The sequence below is a fragment of the Thalassophryne amazonica genome, chromosome 6, assembly GCF_902500255.1.
Source record: "Thalassophryne amazonica chromosome 6, fThaAma1.1, whole genome shotgun sequence".
In the NCBI taxonomy this organism is placed as follows: domain Eukaryota; kingdom Metazoa; phylum Chordata; class Actinopteri; order Batrachoidiformes; family Batrachoididae; genus Thalassophryne; species Thalassophryne amazonica.
This window is the reverse complement of record NC_047108.1, coordinates 54155966-54173191: the sequence shown is the minus strand read 5'-3', so window position 1 is coordinate 54173191 and position 17226 is coordinate 54155966. Positions and strand designations below refer to the sequence as shown.

Sequence of the window (17226 nt, the reverse complement as noted above, 5' to 3'; positions counted from 1 at the left end):
TGGTGTGTCTTTGATGCCGACTGAGTGCAACGCCTGCAAAATGATTCTTGGGTGTCAGAGAGAGATGTGTGTTTGGCCAACCAACTGAAATTATCGTACATATTGGATTTTTTCCCATTATTGATCGTACATCGTACAGAGGGCACAACTATCGTACAAATACGATAATTATCGTATATTTGGCAACACTGCACCGGAGCCACCCATCCTCTCTGCTCCGGGACCTCCCACTTTACAAATTAAGCACTGCCTGCCACGAGATGCACTTTGTTTACGTCCATGTGAGAAGAACGTGAGCTAATGAAATTGCAACATGGGTAACCCTGTCACTCTGGCACGTCGAAAACACAAAACATGACGACTAAAATTATAGTATCGAGTTCACAAAAAAATAGTGAATGATTTTGTTATATAAACAAAAATGCTAAATATTGGTAGGGACTATTTTGCCATCCCAAAATATTGGTTGTGACTTGTCCCTATGGTCCATATGCAAACCTACGCCCCTGGACTGCTGGGATAGGTTTCAACCCCCCATGACCCTTAATTGAAATGAGTGGGTATAGAAAATGAATTAATGTCAAATACTCTTCATTACATGATGCAACCATTTTAGTTCCCTTTCATCTCTCATCTTCAACCACTTATCTGGGACTGGGTTGCGGGGGCAACAGCTCCAGCAGGGGACCCCAAACTTCACTTTCCTGGGCCACATTAACCACCTCTGACTGGGGGATACTGAGGTGTTCCCAGGCCATTGTGGAGCTATAATCTCTCCACCTAGTCCTGGGTCTTCTCCGGGGTCTCTTCCCAGCTGAACGTGCCTGGAACACCTCCCTAGGGAGGCGCACAGGGTGCATCCTTACCAGATGCCCAAACCACCTCAGCTGGTTACTTTCAACACGAAGGAGCAATGGCTCTACTCTGAGCTCCTCATGGATGGCTGAGCTTCTCATCTTATGTCTAAGGGAGATGCCACACAGTCTCTTGAGGAAATACATTTTGGTCGCTTGTACCCGCAAACTAGTTCTTTCGGTCATGACTCAACCCTCATAACCATAGGTGAGAGTAGGAACAAAGACTTTCCAGTAGCTCGAGAGCTTCACCTTTTAGCTCAGCTCCCTTGTCATCAAAACAGTATGGCAGAGTGAATGCAACACCGTCCCTGCTGCACTGATTCTCTGACCAATCTCACACCCCATTGTCCCTTCATGTGTGAACAAGACCCGAATATACTTGAACTCTTTCAATTGGGGTAAGACCTCATTCATTACCTGGAGTAGGCAATCCATTGGTTTCCTGCTGAGACCACAGATTTAGAGGTGGTGATCCTCATCCCAGTTGCTTCACACTTGGCTGTGAACTGATCCAGTGAGTGCTTGAGATCACAGGCTGATAAAGCCAACAGAACCACATTATCTGCACAAAGCAGCGATGAGACCCTGAGCCCAAACTGGATCCAAACTGGAAGACCCTCCTCCCCCTGATTACACCTTGATATCCTGCCCATGAATATCACAAACAGGATTGGTGACAAGGTGCGGCAAGGTACCTCTCCGGGAACAATCACCTTATCATGGTGGAGAGGTTTGTGTGCCCTTATGAAACTGAGAGCTGTGTTGTCTGGAGCCTTCGTACTCCTGGTAGGGTCTCCCATGGCAAGTTGGTCTCAGGTAAGGGGCCAGACTACGAATGATTCACAATGACCCCATAAATAAACAAGGAAAAGGGAATGTGACTCAGCCGGGAAAAGGAAATGTGACCCAGCCAGGAGGAAGCCCATGGAGTCTGGTCGGGCACAGCCCGAAAAGCAATGTAGACTTTCCATCTCCAACCTGTGGGCTCAGGGTGATCTGCTGGGGTCGGGTACACTGTCCCATAGGTGGCAGTGAAAGTCGAGGGCCCTGACGGAAGTTACCCAGGTGGCAAAGGCTAGCTCTGGAGGTGTAGAATGTCACCTCACTGTGGGGGAAGGAGCCAAAGCTTGTGCAGGAGGTAGAGCGCTACCAGTACCAGTTAGATGTGGTGTGCCTTGCCTCCGCACATAGCCTTGCCTCCGGAACCACTCTCTTTGATAGGGGGTTAGAACATTTTAGCTCCATATCCTATTTCTAAATGTGTGTACAAAATTGTGGCTGAAGTGCAATTTACAATATAATTTAAGTTGTGTAAATTTCAATTTACTGTCTTTTTCAAAGCGTTACTCTTCAGATTATTATTATTTTCGTGTTCTGTTTACAAAGTAATACCACAGTCAAACTTCACTTGATTTAAGATACACTTTCCCATACCTTCAAAAGTGAGGCCTTCAGTTTAGAAGAATTGGTCAAAATGGTCCCATAAATACATTTGATTTGTTAACATTTAAATAATTGCTTTTTAAAATGTTTTGTACAATTTTTCAAGTAGGTTTTAGTTTGCACATTTTCTCAATTCAAGCAAACAAAGCTGACTTAGAAATAATAATAATAATAATAATAATAATAATAATAATAATAATAATAATAATAATAATAATAATAATAATAATAATATAATAAACAAACAAACAAACAAAAAGGAGAACAAGGGTAAAGGCAATCTGTTCTTGCTGAATTTTACACAGATTTCATCACAGTTTCAAAACTGAGGAAATTATTTTTTTTATAGCAAAAATTGATATGTAATCACAGTTCTTACTGCTACGTACTATTTTATATCCCATTTCAAAAAATTGTAACGTATTATTACAGTTGACAACCAATTAGTCCACATGATTCACATTGTACAACTGTGTTTTGGCATGTGCCAGCAGTGTGTGCAAAATGTAATGCTGCACCCATGTTTTCCCCACACTTTTCCATAAAGCTAAAATTTGTCTGTTAAAATCTCAAAGCTATCTTCTGCTGAAGAGTGCAACATGCTTTTCATGTGTTTCATGTTGCGGAAGAGGATCAGAAGGAGGCTTATTCTCAAAGAACCTCAGGTCCCGGTTACTGCATATTATGACGGTCCACTTTTACACAATATTATTCTTGTTCTGCACCTTATAAATCTGATGAATCACTTTATCTGCATCACAGTTTTCCAGATGTTTTTGATGATTTTTTTAAACATTTTCAAAATTTTCCCGATTGCTAACAATTTTGTATGACACTGCTTTTACCACCAATTACATTCAATTTCTGGGTATGATTGGGAAATTGATTTTTTTAATTTCCCAAAAACAGTTTACAGTTTGGTATCAAAAATTGGTAATGAGAGATAGGTTTAAGAAACAAACCATGTCCATGCTGCATCTCACCTCATACACATTAAACTGGTTCTGTCCTCGAGACAGCTCTCTGTAGCTGGTGGTGAACTCGCCAATGAAATCATGGCTGCAGTCAGGAACCAAACAACATGCACAAACAGTCAAAATACAAAGGCTGACAAATTACCTTAGCCCATCTCAAATCTACTTCAAAATATGCATGTCTGTTAACATGTCACTTTAACACTTTTAATTTGCACCTCGTGATTAAATGTACAATATATAGATTTTATATTTACGTAAGATACTTCAATGTGAATCATGATGCAATAATGAGTGGTTAAAATGAGTGGAGATGCTTTTACCTTCCATCTCGATCCCAGTCATAGACGTCTATTTTCACAGTCCTGAAATAGACAATATAACTTCATTCTGACAGTATGCTATTTAACTGATGCTTTTTTCATGAATAAAATGACGGCACATGAGTTCCACTTAGCTAAATGACTCCAGACACCAGGCACAGTGTAATTGCACATTGAGTGATTCATTAGTGAAATGGTGAAGAGGCACAGGAGGTACGGCACATTCTCATTATAAAAACTTGAGTTACTAAATCTGTCCTTGTGTCAAATATTTTCCTGCTACAGAATGTCAGACTCACAAAATTAATTCAAGCATTTATTATTGCATGTTGTATGAACATAACTGCTTTTGCCTACACTGGCCGTGATGACTTAAATGACCAGAATCTGATTTTTTTGCATGCATATGAAACAGATCTGCTGTTTTTGTGTGCAGTTTATAGCTGTGCCCAATTTGGTCCATTTGCATATATTTCCCAGGATGTACTTCTTCAGGTCATGTAGTTGTAGTGAGTACAATCATAATGGTAAACTGTCAAAAAATAAGGTTCAAGCCACTTTAGCTATTAATGTGAATAGTCTTTGACAATGCATGGGATATGCTGTAGGTCTGCCTACCAAGAGAAGAAGGGCAAACAGTGTGCAGCAGATAACAAAATACAATGCATCCGGAAAGTATTCAGAGTGCTTTTTCCACATTTTCTTATGGTACAGCCAGCCCAGTCTCACGGGTTTTTGTTTTTGTGCTCCTGTGACGAAATGAGTCAAATTTTCATAATGTTTTTTTAAACTCACTATTCCTAACCCTAATCCTACCCCCGGCCCTAACCTTAACCATAACCTAATCTTACTCTTCACCCCCAACCTAACCACAACCACCCCGACTCCCCGCTTCACTTTTAATTTCGTGCAGCCATCATGGAATGAATGAGAATGAATTTGTGCCGCCGTGACAAAAATGAGGTGCTTTTCGTCACAATGTATAATGTATTTATATTATAATGTATTAATGTATATTTCATGCTGCTGAATCTTGACTTGCCGTGAGACCAGGTTGGGTACAGCTTTATTCCAAAATTAAGTACATTCATTTTTTTCTATCAAGATTCTACTCACAACACCCCATAATGACAACATGAAAAAAGTTTTAAATTTTTGCAAACATTCACTCTACCATACTGTTGTGACAAAAAAGTAGCTGATCCAAAAGGTGAAGTTCTCTATCTTCTGGTCAGTCTTTGTTCCTTCATAAATATATCCAATTCAATTCAATTCAAATTCCTACTCTCACCTATGGTCATGAGGGTTGGAACATGACCAAAAGAACTAGATTGCGGGTACAAGCGGCTGAAATGGGCTTTCTTAGGAGGGTGGCTGGCGTCTCCCTTAGAGATAGGATGAGAAGCTCAGTCATCTGAGGGGAGCTTGGAGTAGAGCTGCTCCGTCACATTAAAAGGAGCCAGCTCAGGTGATTTGGGCATTTGGTAAGGATGCCCCCTGAGCACCAGGGAAGACCCAGGACAAGGTGGAGAGATTATATCTCCACACTGTTGTGGGAACGCCTCGGGATCCCCCAGTCAGAGGTGGTCAAAGTGGAACAGGAAAAAGACGTCTGGGGTCCCCTGCTGGAGCTGTTGCCCCCAAAACCCGATCCCGAATAAGTGGTTGAAGATGATGATGATGATGATGAAATTTATTAAAAATAATAAAATAATAAAAAAACTAAGAATTCACATGTACATAAGCATTCACCTCCTTTGCTCAATACTTTGTTGATGCACCTTTAGTAGCAATTACAGCCTCAGGTCTTCCTGAATATGATGCCACAAGCTTGATACACCTATCTTTGGGTAGTTTGCAGTGTAGCACCTCTCAAGCTACATCAGGTTGGATGGGGAGCATTGGTGCACAGTTATTTTCAAATCTGTCCAGAGATGTTCAATCGGATTTAGGTCTGAACTCTGGCTAAGTCATTCAAGGACATTCACAGAGTTGTCCTGAAGCCACTCCTTTGATACGAGGTCTATTCGAAAAGTATCCCACCTTATTATTTTTTTCAAAAACCATATGGATTTAAATCACGTGTGATTGCGTCAGACAAGCTTGAACCCTCGTGCGCATGCGTGAGTTTTTCCACGCCTGTCAGTTGCGTCATTCGCCTGTGAGCAGGCTTTGAGTGCGGAGTGGTCCAGCCCCCTCAGCGGATTTTCATTGGCAGGAAATGGCGGAATGATTTGGGCTTTTTTTCCCATCAGAATTTTTTCAGAAACTGTTAGAGACTGGCAGCTGGAAACCATTAGAAAAATGTATCTGGCTTTCGGTGAAAATGTTATGGGCTTGGTAGAGAATAAGGAGTGTTACTGTCGCTTTAAGGATGGCCCTCAGTGGCTGTGGGGTGTGCCATGCTCCGAAGCCGCCATCAACAGGCTGAACGACCATTTCATTTCGAAACGGATGGCTGTCTGGATCCGTGACCATTGTGTGCCATTTCTCTGGTTATCACAAGAGCTGGACATCAACCATTTTCCGGCAGATTTCACTTTTAACAAGAGATTTTGTCATGGAAAGCCGAGCGGAGGCTTCGCGCGTCACGATGGATTCGCTACTGGAGCGAGACAAAACCACCTCCGTTTTGGTCTCACAGGACGGCTTTGAGATGGCGTTCAGACAGCTGTCGGTGGTTTTTCCATCGAGAGATTATCCGAGAAATTGTGGATGTGCCTGGACATGCCAGAACATGTCCTGTGAGGCTTCATCACAGCGTTGCTGTGCGCCATGCGGCACCGCCGTGACGCGCAAAGCCTCCGCTCCTCTTTCCATGACAAAAACTCCTGTAACAGTGGAATGTGCCATTCATTTCCAAACTGGATGCTCTGTTTTATCCAGGACGTCATCTGACTAGCACAGGAATTGTGAAAAGACGTGGACATCAGCACTTTTTTGGGCACATTGAGACAGACGTGCGGAGGAATTCCGCGCGTCGTGGCGGTGCCGCATGGCGCACAGCAACGCTGTGATGAAGCCTCATGGGACATGTTCTGGCATGTCCAGGCACATCCACAATTTCTCGGATAATCACTCGATGGATAAACCACCGACAGCTGTCTGAACGCCATCTCAAAGCTGTCCTGTGAGACCAAAACGGAGGTGGTTTTGTCTCGCTCCAGTAGCGAATCCATCGTGACACGCGAAGCCTCCGCTTGGCTTTCCATGACAAAATCTCTTGTTAAAAGTGAAATCTGCTGGAAAATGGTTGATGTCCAGCTCTTGTGATAACCAGAGAAATGGCACACGATGGTCACGGATCCAGACAGCCATCCGTTTAGAAATGAAATGGTCGTTCAGCCTGTCGATGGCAGCTTCGGAGCACGGCGCGCCCCACAGCCACTGGGGGCCGTCCTTAAAGTGACAGTAACACTCCTTATTCTCTACCAAGCCCGTAACATTTTCACTGAAAGCCAGATACATTTTTCTCATGGTTTCCAGCTGCCAGTCTCTAACAGTTTCTGAAAAAATTCTGATGGAAACAAAGCCCAAATCATTCCGCCATTTCCTGACAATGAAAATCCACCGAGGGGGTGGACCACTCCTCACTCAAAGCCTGCTCACAGGCGAATGACGCAACCGACAGGCGTGGAAAAACTCACGCATGCGAGGGTTCAAGCTTGTCTGACACAATCACACATGATTCAAATCCATATGGTTTTTGAAAAAAATAATAAGGTCGGATACTTTTCTAATAGACCTCGTATCTTGGCTGTGTGCCTAGGGTTTTTGTCCTGTTGAAAGATGAACCGTCGCCCCAGTCTGAGGTGAAGAGAGCTCTGCAGCATGTTTTCATCTAGGATGTCTCTGTACATTGCTGCATTCATCTACCCCTCAATATAAACTAGTCTCCCAGTTCCTGCCACTGAAAAACATCCCCACAGAATGATACTGCCATCACCATGCTTCACTGTAGGGATGGTGCTTGGTTTTCTCCAAATATGATGCCTGGCATTCATGCCAAAGAGTTCAATCTTTGTCTCATCAGACCAGAAGATTTTGTTTCTGAGAGTTTCTGAGAGTTGTTTCTGAGAGAGTTTCTGAGATTTTGTCTGAGAGTCCTTCAGGTGCCTTTTGGCAAACTACAGGTAGGCTGCCATGTACCTTTTACTAAGGAGTGGCTTTCATCTGGCCACTCTACCATACAGGCCTGATTGGTGGATTGCTGCAGAGATGGCTGTCCTTCTGGAAGGTTCTCCTCTCTCCACAGAGGAATGCTTGAGCTCTGACAGAGTGACCATCGGGTTCTTGGTCACCTCCCTGACTCAGGCCCTTCTCCCCTGGTCGCTCAGTTTAGATGGGCGTCCAGTTCTAGGAAGAGTCCTTGTTGATCCTAACTTCTACCATTTACAGATGATTAAGGCCACTGTGCACATTGGGACCTTGAAAGCAGTTGAAATGTTTCTGTACCCTTCCTCAGATCCTATTCCAGAGGTCTACAAACAATTCCTTTGACTTCATGCTTGGTTTGTGCTCTGACATGCGCTCTCAACAATAGAGCCTTATATGTAGATGGATGTGTGCCTTTACAAATACTGTCCAATCACAAATGGACTGCATTTATATAGCACTTTTCCGTCTGAAACAAGCTCAAAGCACTTTACAATGCCTCACATTCACCCATTCACACAGACACACTCACACACCGATGTCAGGGGTTGCCGTGCAAGGCACTCACTACACGCCGGGAGCCGGGAGCAATTTTGGGATTAAGGACCTTGCCCAAAGGCCCTCAGTGATTTTCTGGTCAGACTGGGGTTAGAACCAAGCATCCTCTGGTCTCAAGCCCAATGCTTAACCACGAGACCATCACTTCCCCAGTCACCGGAATTTAGCTCAGGTTTACTCCAATTAAGCTGTAGAAACATCTTAAGGATAATGGGCCTCATGTATCAACGTTGTGTACGGCGATATTTGAGCGTATATGGGGTGTACGCCAAAATGGCTGCGCTACTTGGCATTTATCAATGTGGTCGTTGGCGTACGGTGCGCTGAAAATATACACCAAGTCGAGAGGTGGTGTAAATTATACACCAAAATGAACCAGCACTGGAATCCACATAAAAATGATCAACATGATAAACAGTGCCATTATACAAATCAATGCATATGTTACATAAATAACACTTTCTTGATTATACTACATAATAATTAATACAAATCCCACTTTTGCTGGATTGTTGGTCTATGGCGCACGATCCGTGGCCACAGTGCTGACCGCAAAGAAAGCTATGCTCGCCGTTTTCTCCAGACTTCGAGCCTGGAGTCAGAGCAGCGCTGAGCTTACCTTTATGTGGTGTGACCATTTTAGACAATGAAATTGATAATTACAACTGTAGTGTTGTCATTATTTATGGGCGTGTTCATTATAATTACAATTGTTTTCACCCGCCGCATTTATCAAGGTCACGTCTGGCGTACGGTGGAAATGGGCAGGTGCGCACTGCTTGATACATGTCATGGCAACTTTGGTGTACTTCAAATTTACACTGGAAATTTACGCCACAAGCGCACAACGTTGATACATGAGGCCCAATGAGTGGAAACAGGATGTACCTTAGCTCAATTTTGAGCTTCATGGCAAAGTCTGTGGAAATTTATGTACGTGTGATTTCTTAGTTTATTTTTTTTTAATACATTTGAAAAAAATACTTTATTCACATTGTCATTATGGGGTATTGCGTGTAGAATTTTGAGGAAAAAAAAATTTCACCCTATTTTGGAATACGGCTACAACATAACAAAATGTGGAAAAAATGAAGCACTGTGAATAATTTCTGGATGCACTGTATTTACAGAGGAATTCTGCGAATGGTGATACAAACACAAAATTTGGCACAAAAACTCCCTAGACATTTCTCTTTGGAAAAAAAAAAAAAGACTGGCCACTTGAATTTTAAATAGGCAGCCAGGCAGGGGTCAACTGAATAATTACACATGGCTCAAAATTTAAACATGCTCCAATCATACTAAAAACTACAAAACATTATTTGTATGATCAGAATAATTCCACAAAGGTTAACAGGGTTTTAAAAAGGAATAGTTTTTACCATTGATCATGCTTAGTTATCATGTTACAGGGTAACATATGTCACATAACATAGAATCCAATGGACGTTGACATTGTTTGACCTATAGTTTACTTCACAAAGCATTCAACACAGTCAAAACTATTACATTTATTAATCCTATTGGCTCAACCAATAATTTGCATCACCTTTGTCCAAAATTGGAGCAACTATAAGGGTCTTTTCACACATTGTACAAATAAGTACAACTCAGGGTGACTCACGGAGGAACAGCTTGTATGAGCAAACCACGAAAACATTGCTGCAACGGGCAGGCATGCACAATGCCGATGTGACGGTTCGTGCATGTGGAAACACAGTGCGAACAGCTGTGCGATGTGTAACCACATTGTGCAGCTGCTGTGAAAAAAAAAATTACATGCCACCCATGGGATTCGAACCTGCACTTTCCAAAAGCTATGATTGCCAGCCAGAAACTTTACCACTGAGCTACCATCACTGGCCTCTAATTGGTGCTGAAAAATGCCTGAAATCAACAAGGACATGGAGAAGGTGTGCTGTGTCCGGCTGCTGCAGCCTGCCGCAAAGGAGAAAGATGTTTTATATATTTCCACAGAGGAATGTTGTAACTTCATGTCCTTCAAAACACAGTACATGTCCTCCAGCTGGGACGTCCAGAAGCAGAGATCTTTACAGTTGCGGCTGTAAGCAGACACCCCCCACCCCCACCCCCCGTCCGTTCAGTGCCCAGACCAACGTGTCACTCTCTGTATTATGTGATCATTCATTTTTGGTATTTGTTATGTAATTGCGTATGTAGGTATTGTCTGAATTATTTATATACCAGTCCTGGCGGTGGTTTCTGTTTGTAATGTGTGCACTGAGCCATCATCCAGCTGTCTGTGTGCTGTGATCAGCTGGCAGGCACCTCCCCGTGCTGTGTGCTATCAGACCTGGCTGCCCAGCCCCCATGTGATCAGATCTGAACATACATATAAGCATTTTATAAAAGTGTGCCCCACCCCCACCCCAGCACACCAAATGTTGTTGGGAGGAGCGGGGGGGACACACACGCACATGTGCGAGACACACAGAGTTGTAGTCTTACACACCTCTCTGCAGCTTCTCTCCCCCTGCCATCCCCTCATTACCCCATCCCTGTAGAGACGGTGCCTGCTCCCAGACCACCAACAACCAGCAAAAATCTATTTAAGCATAAAAATTCAAAAAGAAAAAATAATATAGCACCTTCAACTGCACCACAGACTAAAACAGTTAAATGTGGTCTATTAAACATTAGGTCTCTCTCTTCTAAGTCCCTGTTGGTAAATGATATAATAATTGATCAACATATTGATTTATTCTGCCTTACAGAAACCTGGTTACAGCAGGATGAATATGTTAGTTTAAATGAGTCAACACCCCCGAGTCACACTAACTGTCAGAATGCTCGTAGCACGGGCCGGGGCGGAGGATTAGCAGCAATCTTCCATTCCAGCTTATTAATTAATCAAAAACCCAGACAGAGCTTTAATTCATTTGAAAGCTTGACTCTTAGTCTTGTCCATCCAAATTGGAAGTCCCAAAAACCAGTTTTATTTGTTATTATCTATCGTCCACCTGGTCGTTACTGTGAGTTTCTCTGTGAATTTTCAGACCTTTTGTCTGACTTAGTGCTTAGCTCAGATAAGATAATTATAGTGGGCGATTTTAACATCCACACAGATGCTGAGAATGACAGCCTCAACACTGCATTTAATCTATTATTAGACTCTATTGGCTTTGCTCAAAATGTAAATGAGTCCACCCACCACTTTAATCATATCTTAGATCTTGTTCTGACTTATGGTATGGAAATAGAAGACTTAACAGTATTCCCTGAAAACTCCCTTCTGTCTGATCATTTCTTAATAACATTTACATTTACTCTGATGGACTACCCAGCAGTGGGGAATAAGTTTCATTACACTAGAAGTCTTTCAGAAAGCGCTGTAACTAGGTTTAAGGATATGATTCCTTCTTTATGTTCTCTAATGACATATACCAACACAGTGCAGAGTAGCTACCTAAACTCTGTAAGTGAGATAGAGTATCTCGTCAATAGTTTTACATCCTCATTGAAGACAACTTTGGATGCTGTAGCTCCTCTGAAAAAGAGAGCTTTAAATCAGAAGTGCCTGACTCCGTGGTATAACTCACAAACTCGTAGCTTAAAGCAGATAACCCGTAAGTTGGAGAGGAAATGGCGTCTCACTAATTTAGATTATCTTCACTTAGCCTGGAAAAAGAGTCTGTTGCTCTATAAAAAAGCCGTCCGTAAAGCCAGGACATCTTTCTACTCATCACTAATTGAAGAAAATAAGAACAACCCCAGGTTTCTTTTCAGCACTGTAGCCAGGCTGATAAAGAGTCAGAGCTCTATTGAGCTGAGTATTCCATTAACTTTAACTAGTAATGACTTCATGACTTTCTTTGCTAACAAAATTTTAACTATTAGAGAAAAAATGACTCATAACCATCCCAAAGATGTATCGTTATCTTTGGCTGCTTTCAGTGATGCCGGTATTTGGTTAGACTCTTTCTCTCCGATTGTTCTGTCTGAGTTATTTTCATTAGTTACTTCATCCAAACCATCAACATGTTTATTAGACCCCATTCCTACCAGGCTGCTCAAGGAAGCCCTACCATTATTTAATGCTTCGATCTTAAATATGATCAATCTATCTTTGTTAGTTGGCTATGTACCACAGGCTTTTAAGGTGGCAGTAATTAAACCATTACTTAAAAAGCCATCACTTGACCCAGCTATCTTAGCTAATTATAGGCCAATCTCCAACCTTCCTTTTCTCTCAAAAATTCTTGAAAGGGTAGTTGTAAAACAGCTAACTGATCATCTGCAGAGGAATGGTCTATTTGAAGAGTTTCTGTCAGGTTTTAGAATTCATCATAGTACAGAAACAGCATTAGTGAAGGTTACAAATGATCTTCTTATGGCCTCGGACAGTGGACTCATCTCTGTGCTTGTTCTGTTAGACCTCAGTGCTGCTTTTGATACTGTTGACCATAAAATTTTATTACAGAGATTAGAGCATGCCATAGGTATTAAAGGCACTGCGCTGCGGTGGTTTGAATCATATTTGTCTAATAGATTATAATTTGTTCATGTAAATGGGGAATCTTCTTCACAGACTAAAGTTAATTATGGAGTTCCACAAGGTTCTGTGCTAGGACCAATTTTATTCACTTTATACATGCTTCCCTTAGGCAGTATTATTAGACGGTATTGTTTAAATTTTCATTGTTACGCAGATGATACCCAGCTTTATCTATCCATGAAGCCAGAGGACACACACCAATTAGCTAACTGCAGGATTGTCTTACAGACATAAAGACATGGATGACCTCTAATTTCCTGCTTTTAAACTCAGATAAAACTGAAGTTATTGTACTTGGCCCCACAAATCTTAGAAACATGGTGTCTAATCAGATCCTTACTCTGGATGGCATTACCCTGACCTCTAGTAATATTGTGAGAAATCTTGGAGTCATTTTTGATCAGGATATGTCATTTAAAGCGCATATTAAACAAATATGTAGGACTGCTTTTTTGCATTTACGCAATATCTCTAAAATTAGAAAGGTCTTGTCTCAGAGTGATGCTGAAAAACTAATTCATGCATTTATTTCCTCTAGGCTGGACTATTGTAATTCATTATTATCAGGTTGTCCTAAAAGTTCCCTAAAAAGCCTTCAGTTAATTCAAAATGCTGCAGCTAGAGTACTGACGGGGACTAGAAGGAGAGAGCATATCTCACCCATATTGGCCTCTCTTCATTGACTTCCTGTTAACTCTAGAATAGAATTTAAAATTCTTCTTCTTACTTATAAGGTTTTGAATAATCAGGTCCCATCTTATCTTAGGGACCTCGTAGTACCATATCACCCCAATAGAGCGCTTCGCTCTCAGACTGCAGGCTTACTTGTAGTTCCTAGGGTTTGTAAGAGTAGAATGGGAGGCAGAGCCTTCAGCTTTCAGGCTCCTCTCCTGTGGAACCAGCTCCCAATTCAGATCAGGGAGACAGACACCCTCTCTACTTTTAAGATTAGGCTTAAAACTTTCCTTTTGCTAAAGCTTATAGTTAGGGCTGGATCAGGTGACCCTGAACCATCCCTTAGTTATGCTGCTATAGACTTAGACTGCTGGGGGTTCCCACGATGCACTGTTTCTTTCTCTTTTGCTCTGTATGCACCACTCTGCATTTAATCATTAGTGATCGATCTCTGCTCCCCTCCACAGCATGTCTTTTTCCTGGTTCTCTCCCTCAGCCCCAACCAGTCCCAGCAGAAGACTGCCCCTCCCTGAGCCTGGTTCTGCTGGAGGTTACTTCCTGTTAAAAGGGAGTTTTTCCTTCCCACTGTAGCCAAGTGCTTGCTCACAGGGGGTCGTTTTGACCGTTGGGGTTTTACATAATTATTGTATGGCCTTGCCTTGCAGTATAAGGCGCCTTGGGGCAACTGTTTGTTGTGATTTGGCGCTATATAAAAAAAAAAATTGATTGATTGATTGACATAGACCACATGTGTGTGGCTTTTTGCAAAGCCACACTCGTGGGGCACTTAGACATCAAGCTCAACATTGATTATTTGCTGACTGCTGTCACGTTAATAGTGCAAATGGCCACACATTTTCAAGTGCCAAATGAGCGGTGTTAGATGTTCATGTGTGTCAGCTGGGATTTGGCCAACACCTGCCACGAGAGGGTTTGATGGGCTATCATAGTGCACACTCTGTCTTTCAGCCACTGGTGTGCACAAATAGTTGTAGCACCAGGTGTACAAGGCGTTAGAGGCAGCTATGATTTTACATGTATTGCATCATGCACACTTCATGCGCAATTTGACCAAATTCGCACTATGTGTGAAGGGGCCCTTACTTTTGATCCCTGTACAAACTGAAATTGAGCTTTGTTACCATACTTGGAGTTTTTAAACCCACAACCCCTTTTCATTTAGTCATAGATAGGAATGGGTATTGATAAGATTTTATCGATATCGATGCCATTATCGATTCTTCTTATCAATCCGATTCCTTATTGATTCCCTTATCGATACCTCTTGCAAATTTTCTGTGTACTAAACGTAGGCTTTACAGGTTTTTTATGTCAGCAACATTTTATTGAGTCTTAAAGTAAATAAATATGAAATTGGTCACTGTATCCTTGATCTCTGGACAGAAATAAAAATATCTGTAATTTTTGTCAAAAGCATTTCCTTTCAGAAATTTTGGAATGAAAATCTCTCCATACCTCTGAGCTGATTTCAGCTGGCTGCTGCACGTCAGCACAGGACGTCTCATTTTGGGAGGACAAAACGTTTTGATTGATTGCAGTTTGTTTGTATTGCAACATTTGGAAAGAGGTGTCATTTGATTTAAACGGCATTTCACTTTGAAGTTATTAATTCCGACTGGACTCTGTCATTCGAAGTTGACTCAGCAGAGCCAGGCAGCGTTTGGAGCTGTGTGAACAGAACGGAGGACGATTCTTGTTTCTTTCCCGCAACAAGACAGGAGTCCCAGTTAGTGACTTTAATCTGCACAAAAGTGACTCACGATTGACATATTGAGGGATGAAAGTGGTGAAAAAAAGATGTAACCCAAAATTACACCCCATCACCACCCACACAAAAATGTTTGAATTCTAGAAGCTCTGAAATGTAATCTGGGGCTATTCCAGACAATAAACTGCAGTGAGTGCAGCATTCATTTAGTGAGGAAAAAAAACAACTTTCCTTATTCAAATTCATTCCAGTAGTATTCTGCTCTTACTAGGATGCAGCAGTTTTCTAGCTTGCCAGATAGTTCTGGAGGAAATCACTGAAGAAATTAACAAGTGGTTTGACAAAACAAATTGTCATTATATTTAAATAAAACAGGGTTGAAGTGGAGGTGTAAGAGTCACAAGGTGTTCACAGGAATTATTAATTTATTTCTATATTTATTTATTTATTCATGTTCATTGTTATTTGGTTTTATATTTTCTATTGTGTTTTTAATCAGGTTCTTTTTGTGTCTTTCTGTAAAATTGTATTCTAGCATTATTAGTTATTATTACTATTATTGTTGTTGTTGCTATTATTATTATTATTATTAATATATAACCAAAAATAAATTAAAAAAATATTACAATTTATAATACATTTGACTCTTTTACAACAACAAACACTGAGCCATTAATTATTATACAGAAAACAAATGCACACAAACGTGCTGAGATGCGAACAGCTTAATGCTAATTTTAACATTGAAAATCCCATAGACATGCTAACGTGTTAAAATCGGTCTCGTTTTTAAGTTAGAAATACATCTGTGTGGAGAAAAGATTATGTTGTTTTGCCCCTGTCTTAAAGTAACCCTAATGATGTACTTATTATTATTACACTAATTGCACGAATTTGTTTTTGTAGCCACTAACGACTGGGAGTGAAGCATGCTGGGGTCATTCTGAACTGGGAGTGAAGAGCTGGGGTTATTATGTTTTTGCAAGAGGAAATAACTTTCAGATGCCTGTTGATTAAAGGAATTATGTGCGCCAGGGAGTTTGAGATGGCCACTCACCCTCCCTTCGCGCACACACTAGAAAAGAGGGGGCAGAGCCATGCTCCGATAGAGTCTGCTGCGGGTTAACGTACGAACGCCCAGCCGGTTGACAGGCGCACTCTGCTGAAGGTGTTGGCTCTCCACCTTAAAGGCGTCACGGTAAGAGAAAAATGCGCTGCAACCACTTGTGTTTGATGTAACTGCTTTTGTGGGGAATAAATATACGCCTTTTTATTCTAGCAAAATGCAGTCTGTGTGATCATTTCTGTGTGCCGATCTGACCGAACCTTGTGTTTCAAAACATTTTTGGCGTTGTCGGCAGGATACGGTTACGCTCAGACTACACACAGAAATGTCTTGCTTTAGATTGGGAAAGAGAGATGCGGAGGTGGCATCTCAGCAGGAGTCTTGCTTTAGATTGGGAAAGAGAGATGCGGAGGTGGCATCTCAGCAGGAAGAAGTGGTCCCGGGGTGGGATGGGATCACTTTTAAGGAAATAGGCCAGCTTCTACGGCGACGTGGGGGACGCCCTGGGCCGTGGACTGGAGCGATTCCCACCGCGACTCCGCCAGTTTTATGTGAACTGTTAAAACGGGTGGAGGTTAAAGAGAAAGCTCCGTTGGGAGGTATTCATGAAATGATGTGGATTTGTGCAGAAGCCTGGAAAGAGCGGGTTTTAACTTTAGATACAGTCCGCTCATCAGAATGTGCTAAATCACAAAAGGTGACAAGATTAGAACAACAAGTGAAGCAATTGGAAATTCAAGCCGAAGAAATAGACGGTGTACCAACTTCCTTCTTGGCTGAAAAATGTAAACAAAAAGGATTGAAAGTGACTTGTGTGTCAGGGATGCGCCCTGATATGTTTGAATTGGCCTCATTGTTGAAAGAAATTGTGCAGGGAGAAAAGAAAGGAGTGAAACCTAGTGCCCCTCCCCTACAGGAGGAGGAGGAGGA

General features: G+C 41.8%; 1 protein-coding gene across 1 annotated transcript in view; it reads right to left on the bottom strand.

Annotated features, from left to right (window-relative positions):
• Window positions 1-17226, bottom strand: part of LOC117512201 (copine-9-like) — a 524667-nt gene that overhangs the window by 123911 nt on the left and 383530 nt on the right. The window contains exons 11-12 of the mRNA XM_034172192.1: window positions 3598-3639; window positions 3284-3359 (exon numbers count right to left, since the gene is read on the bottom strand). Coding sequence (XP_034028083.1) covers window positions 3284-3359; window positions 3598-3639 — 118 coding nt within the window. The remainder of the gene's footprint in view (window positions 1-3283; window positions 3360-3597; window positions 3640-17226) is intronic.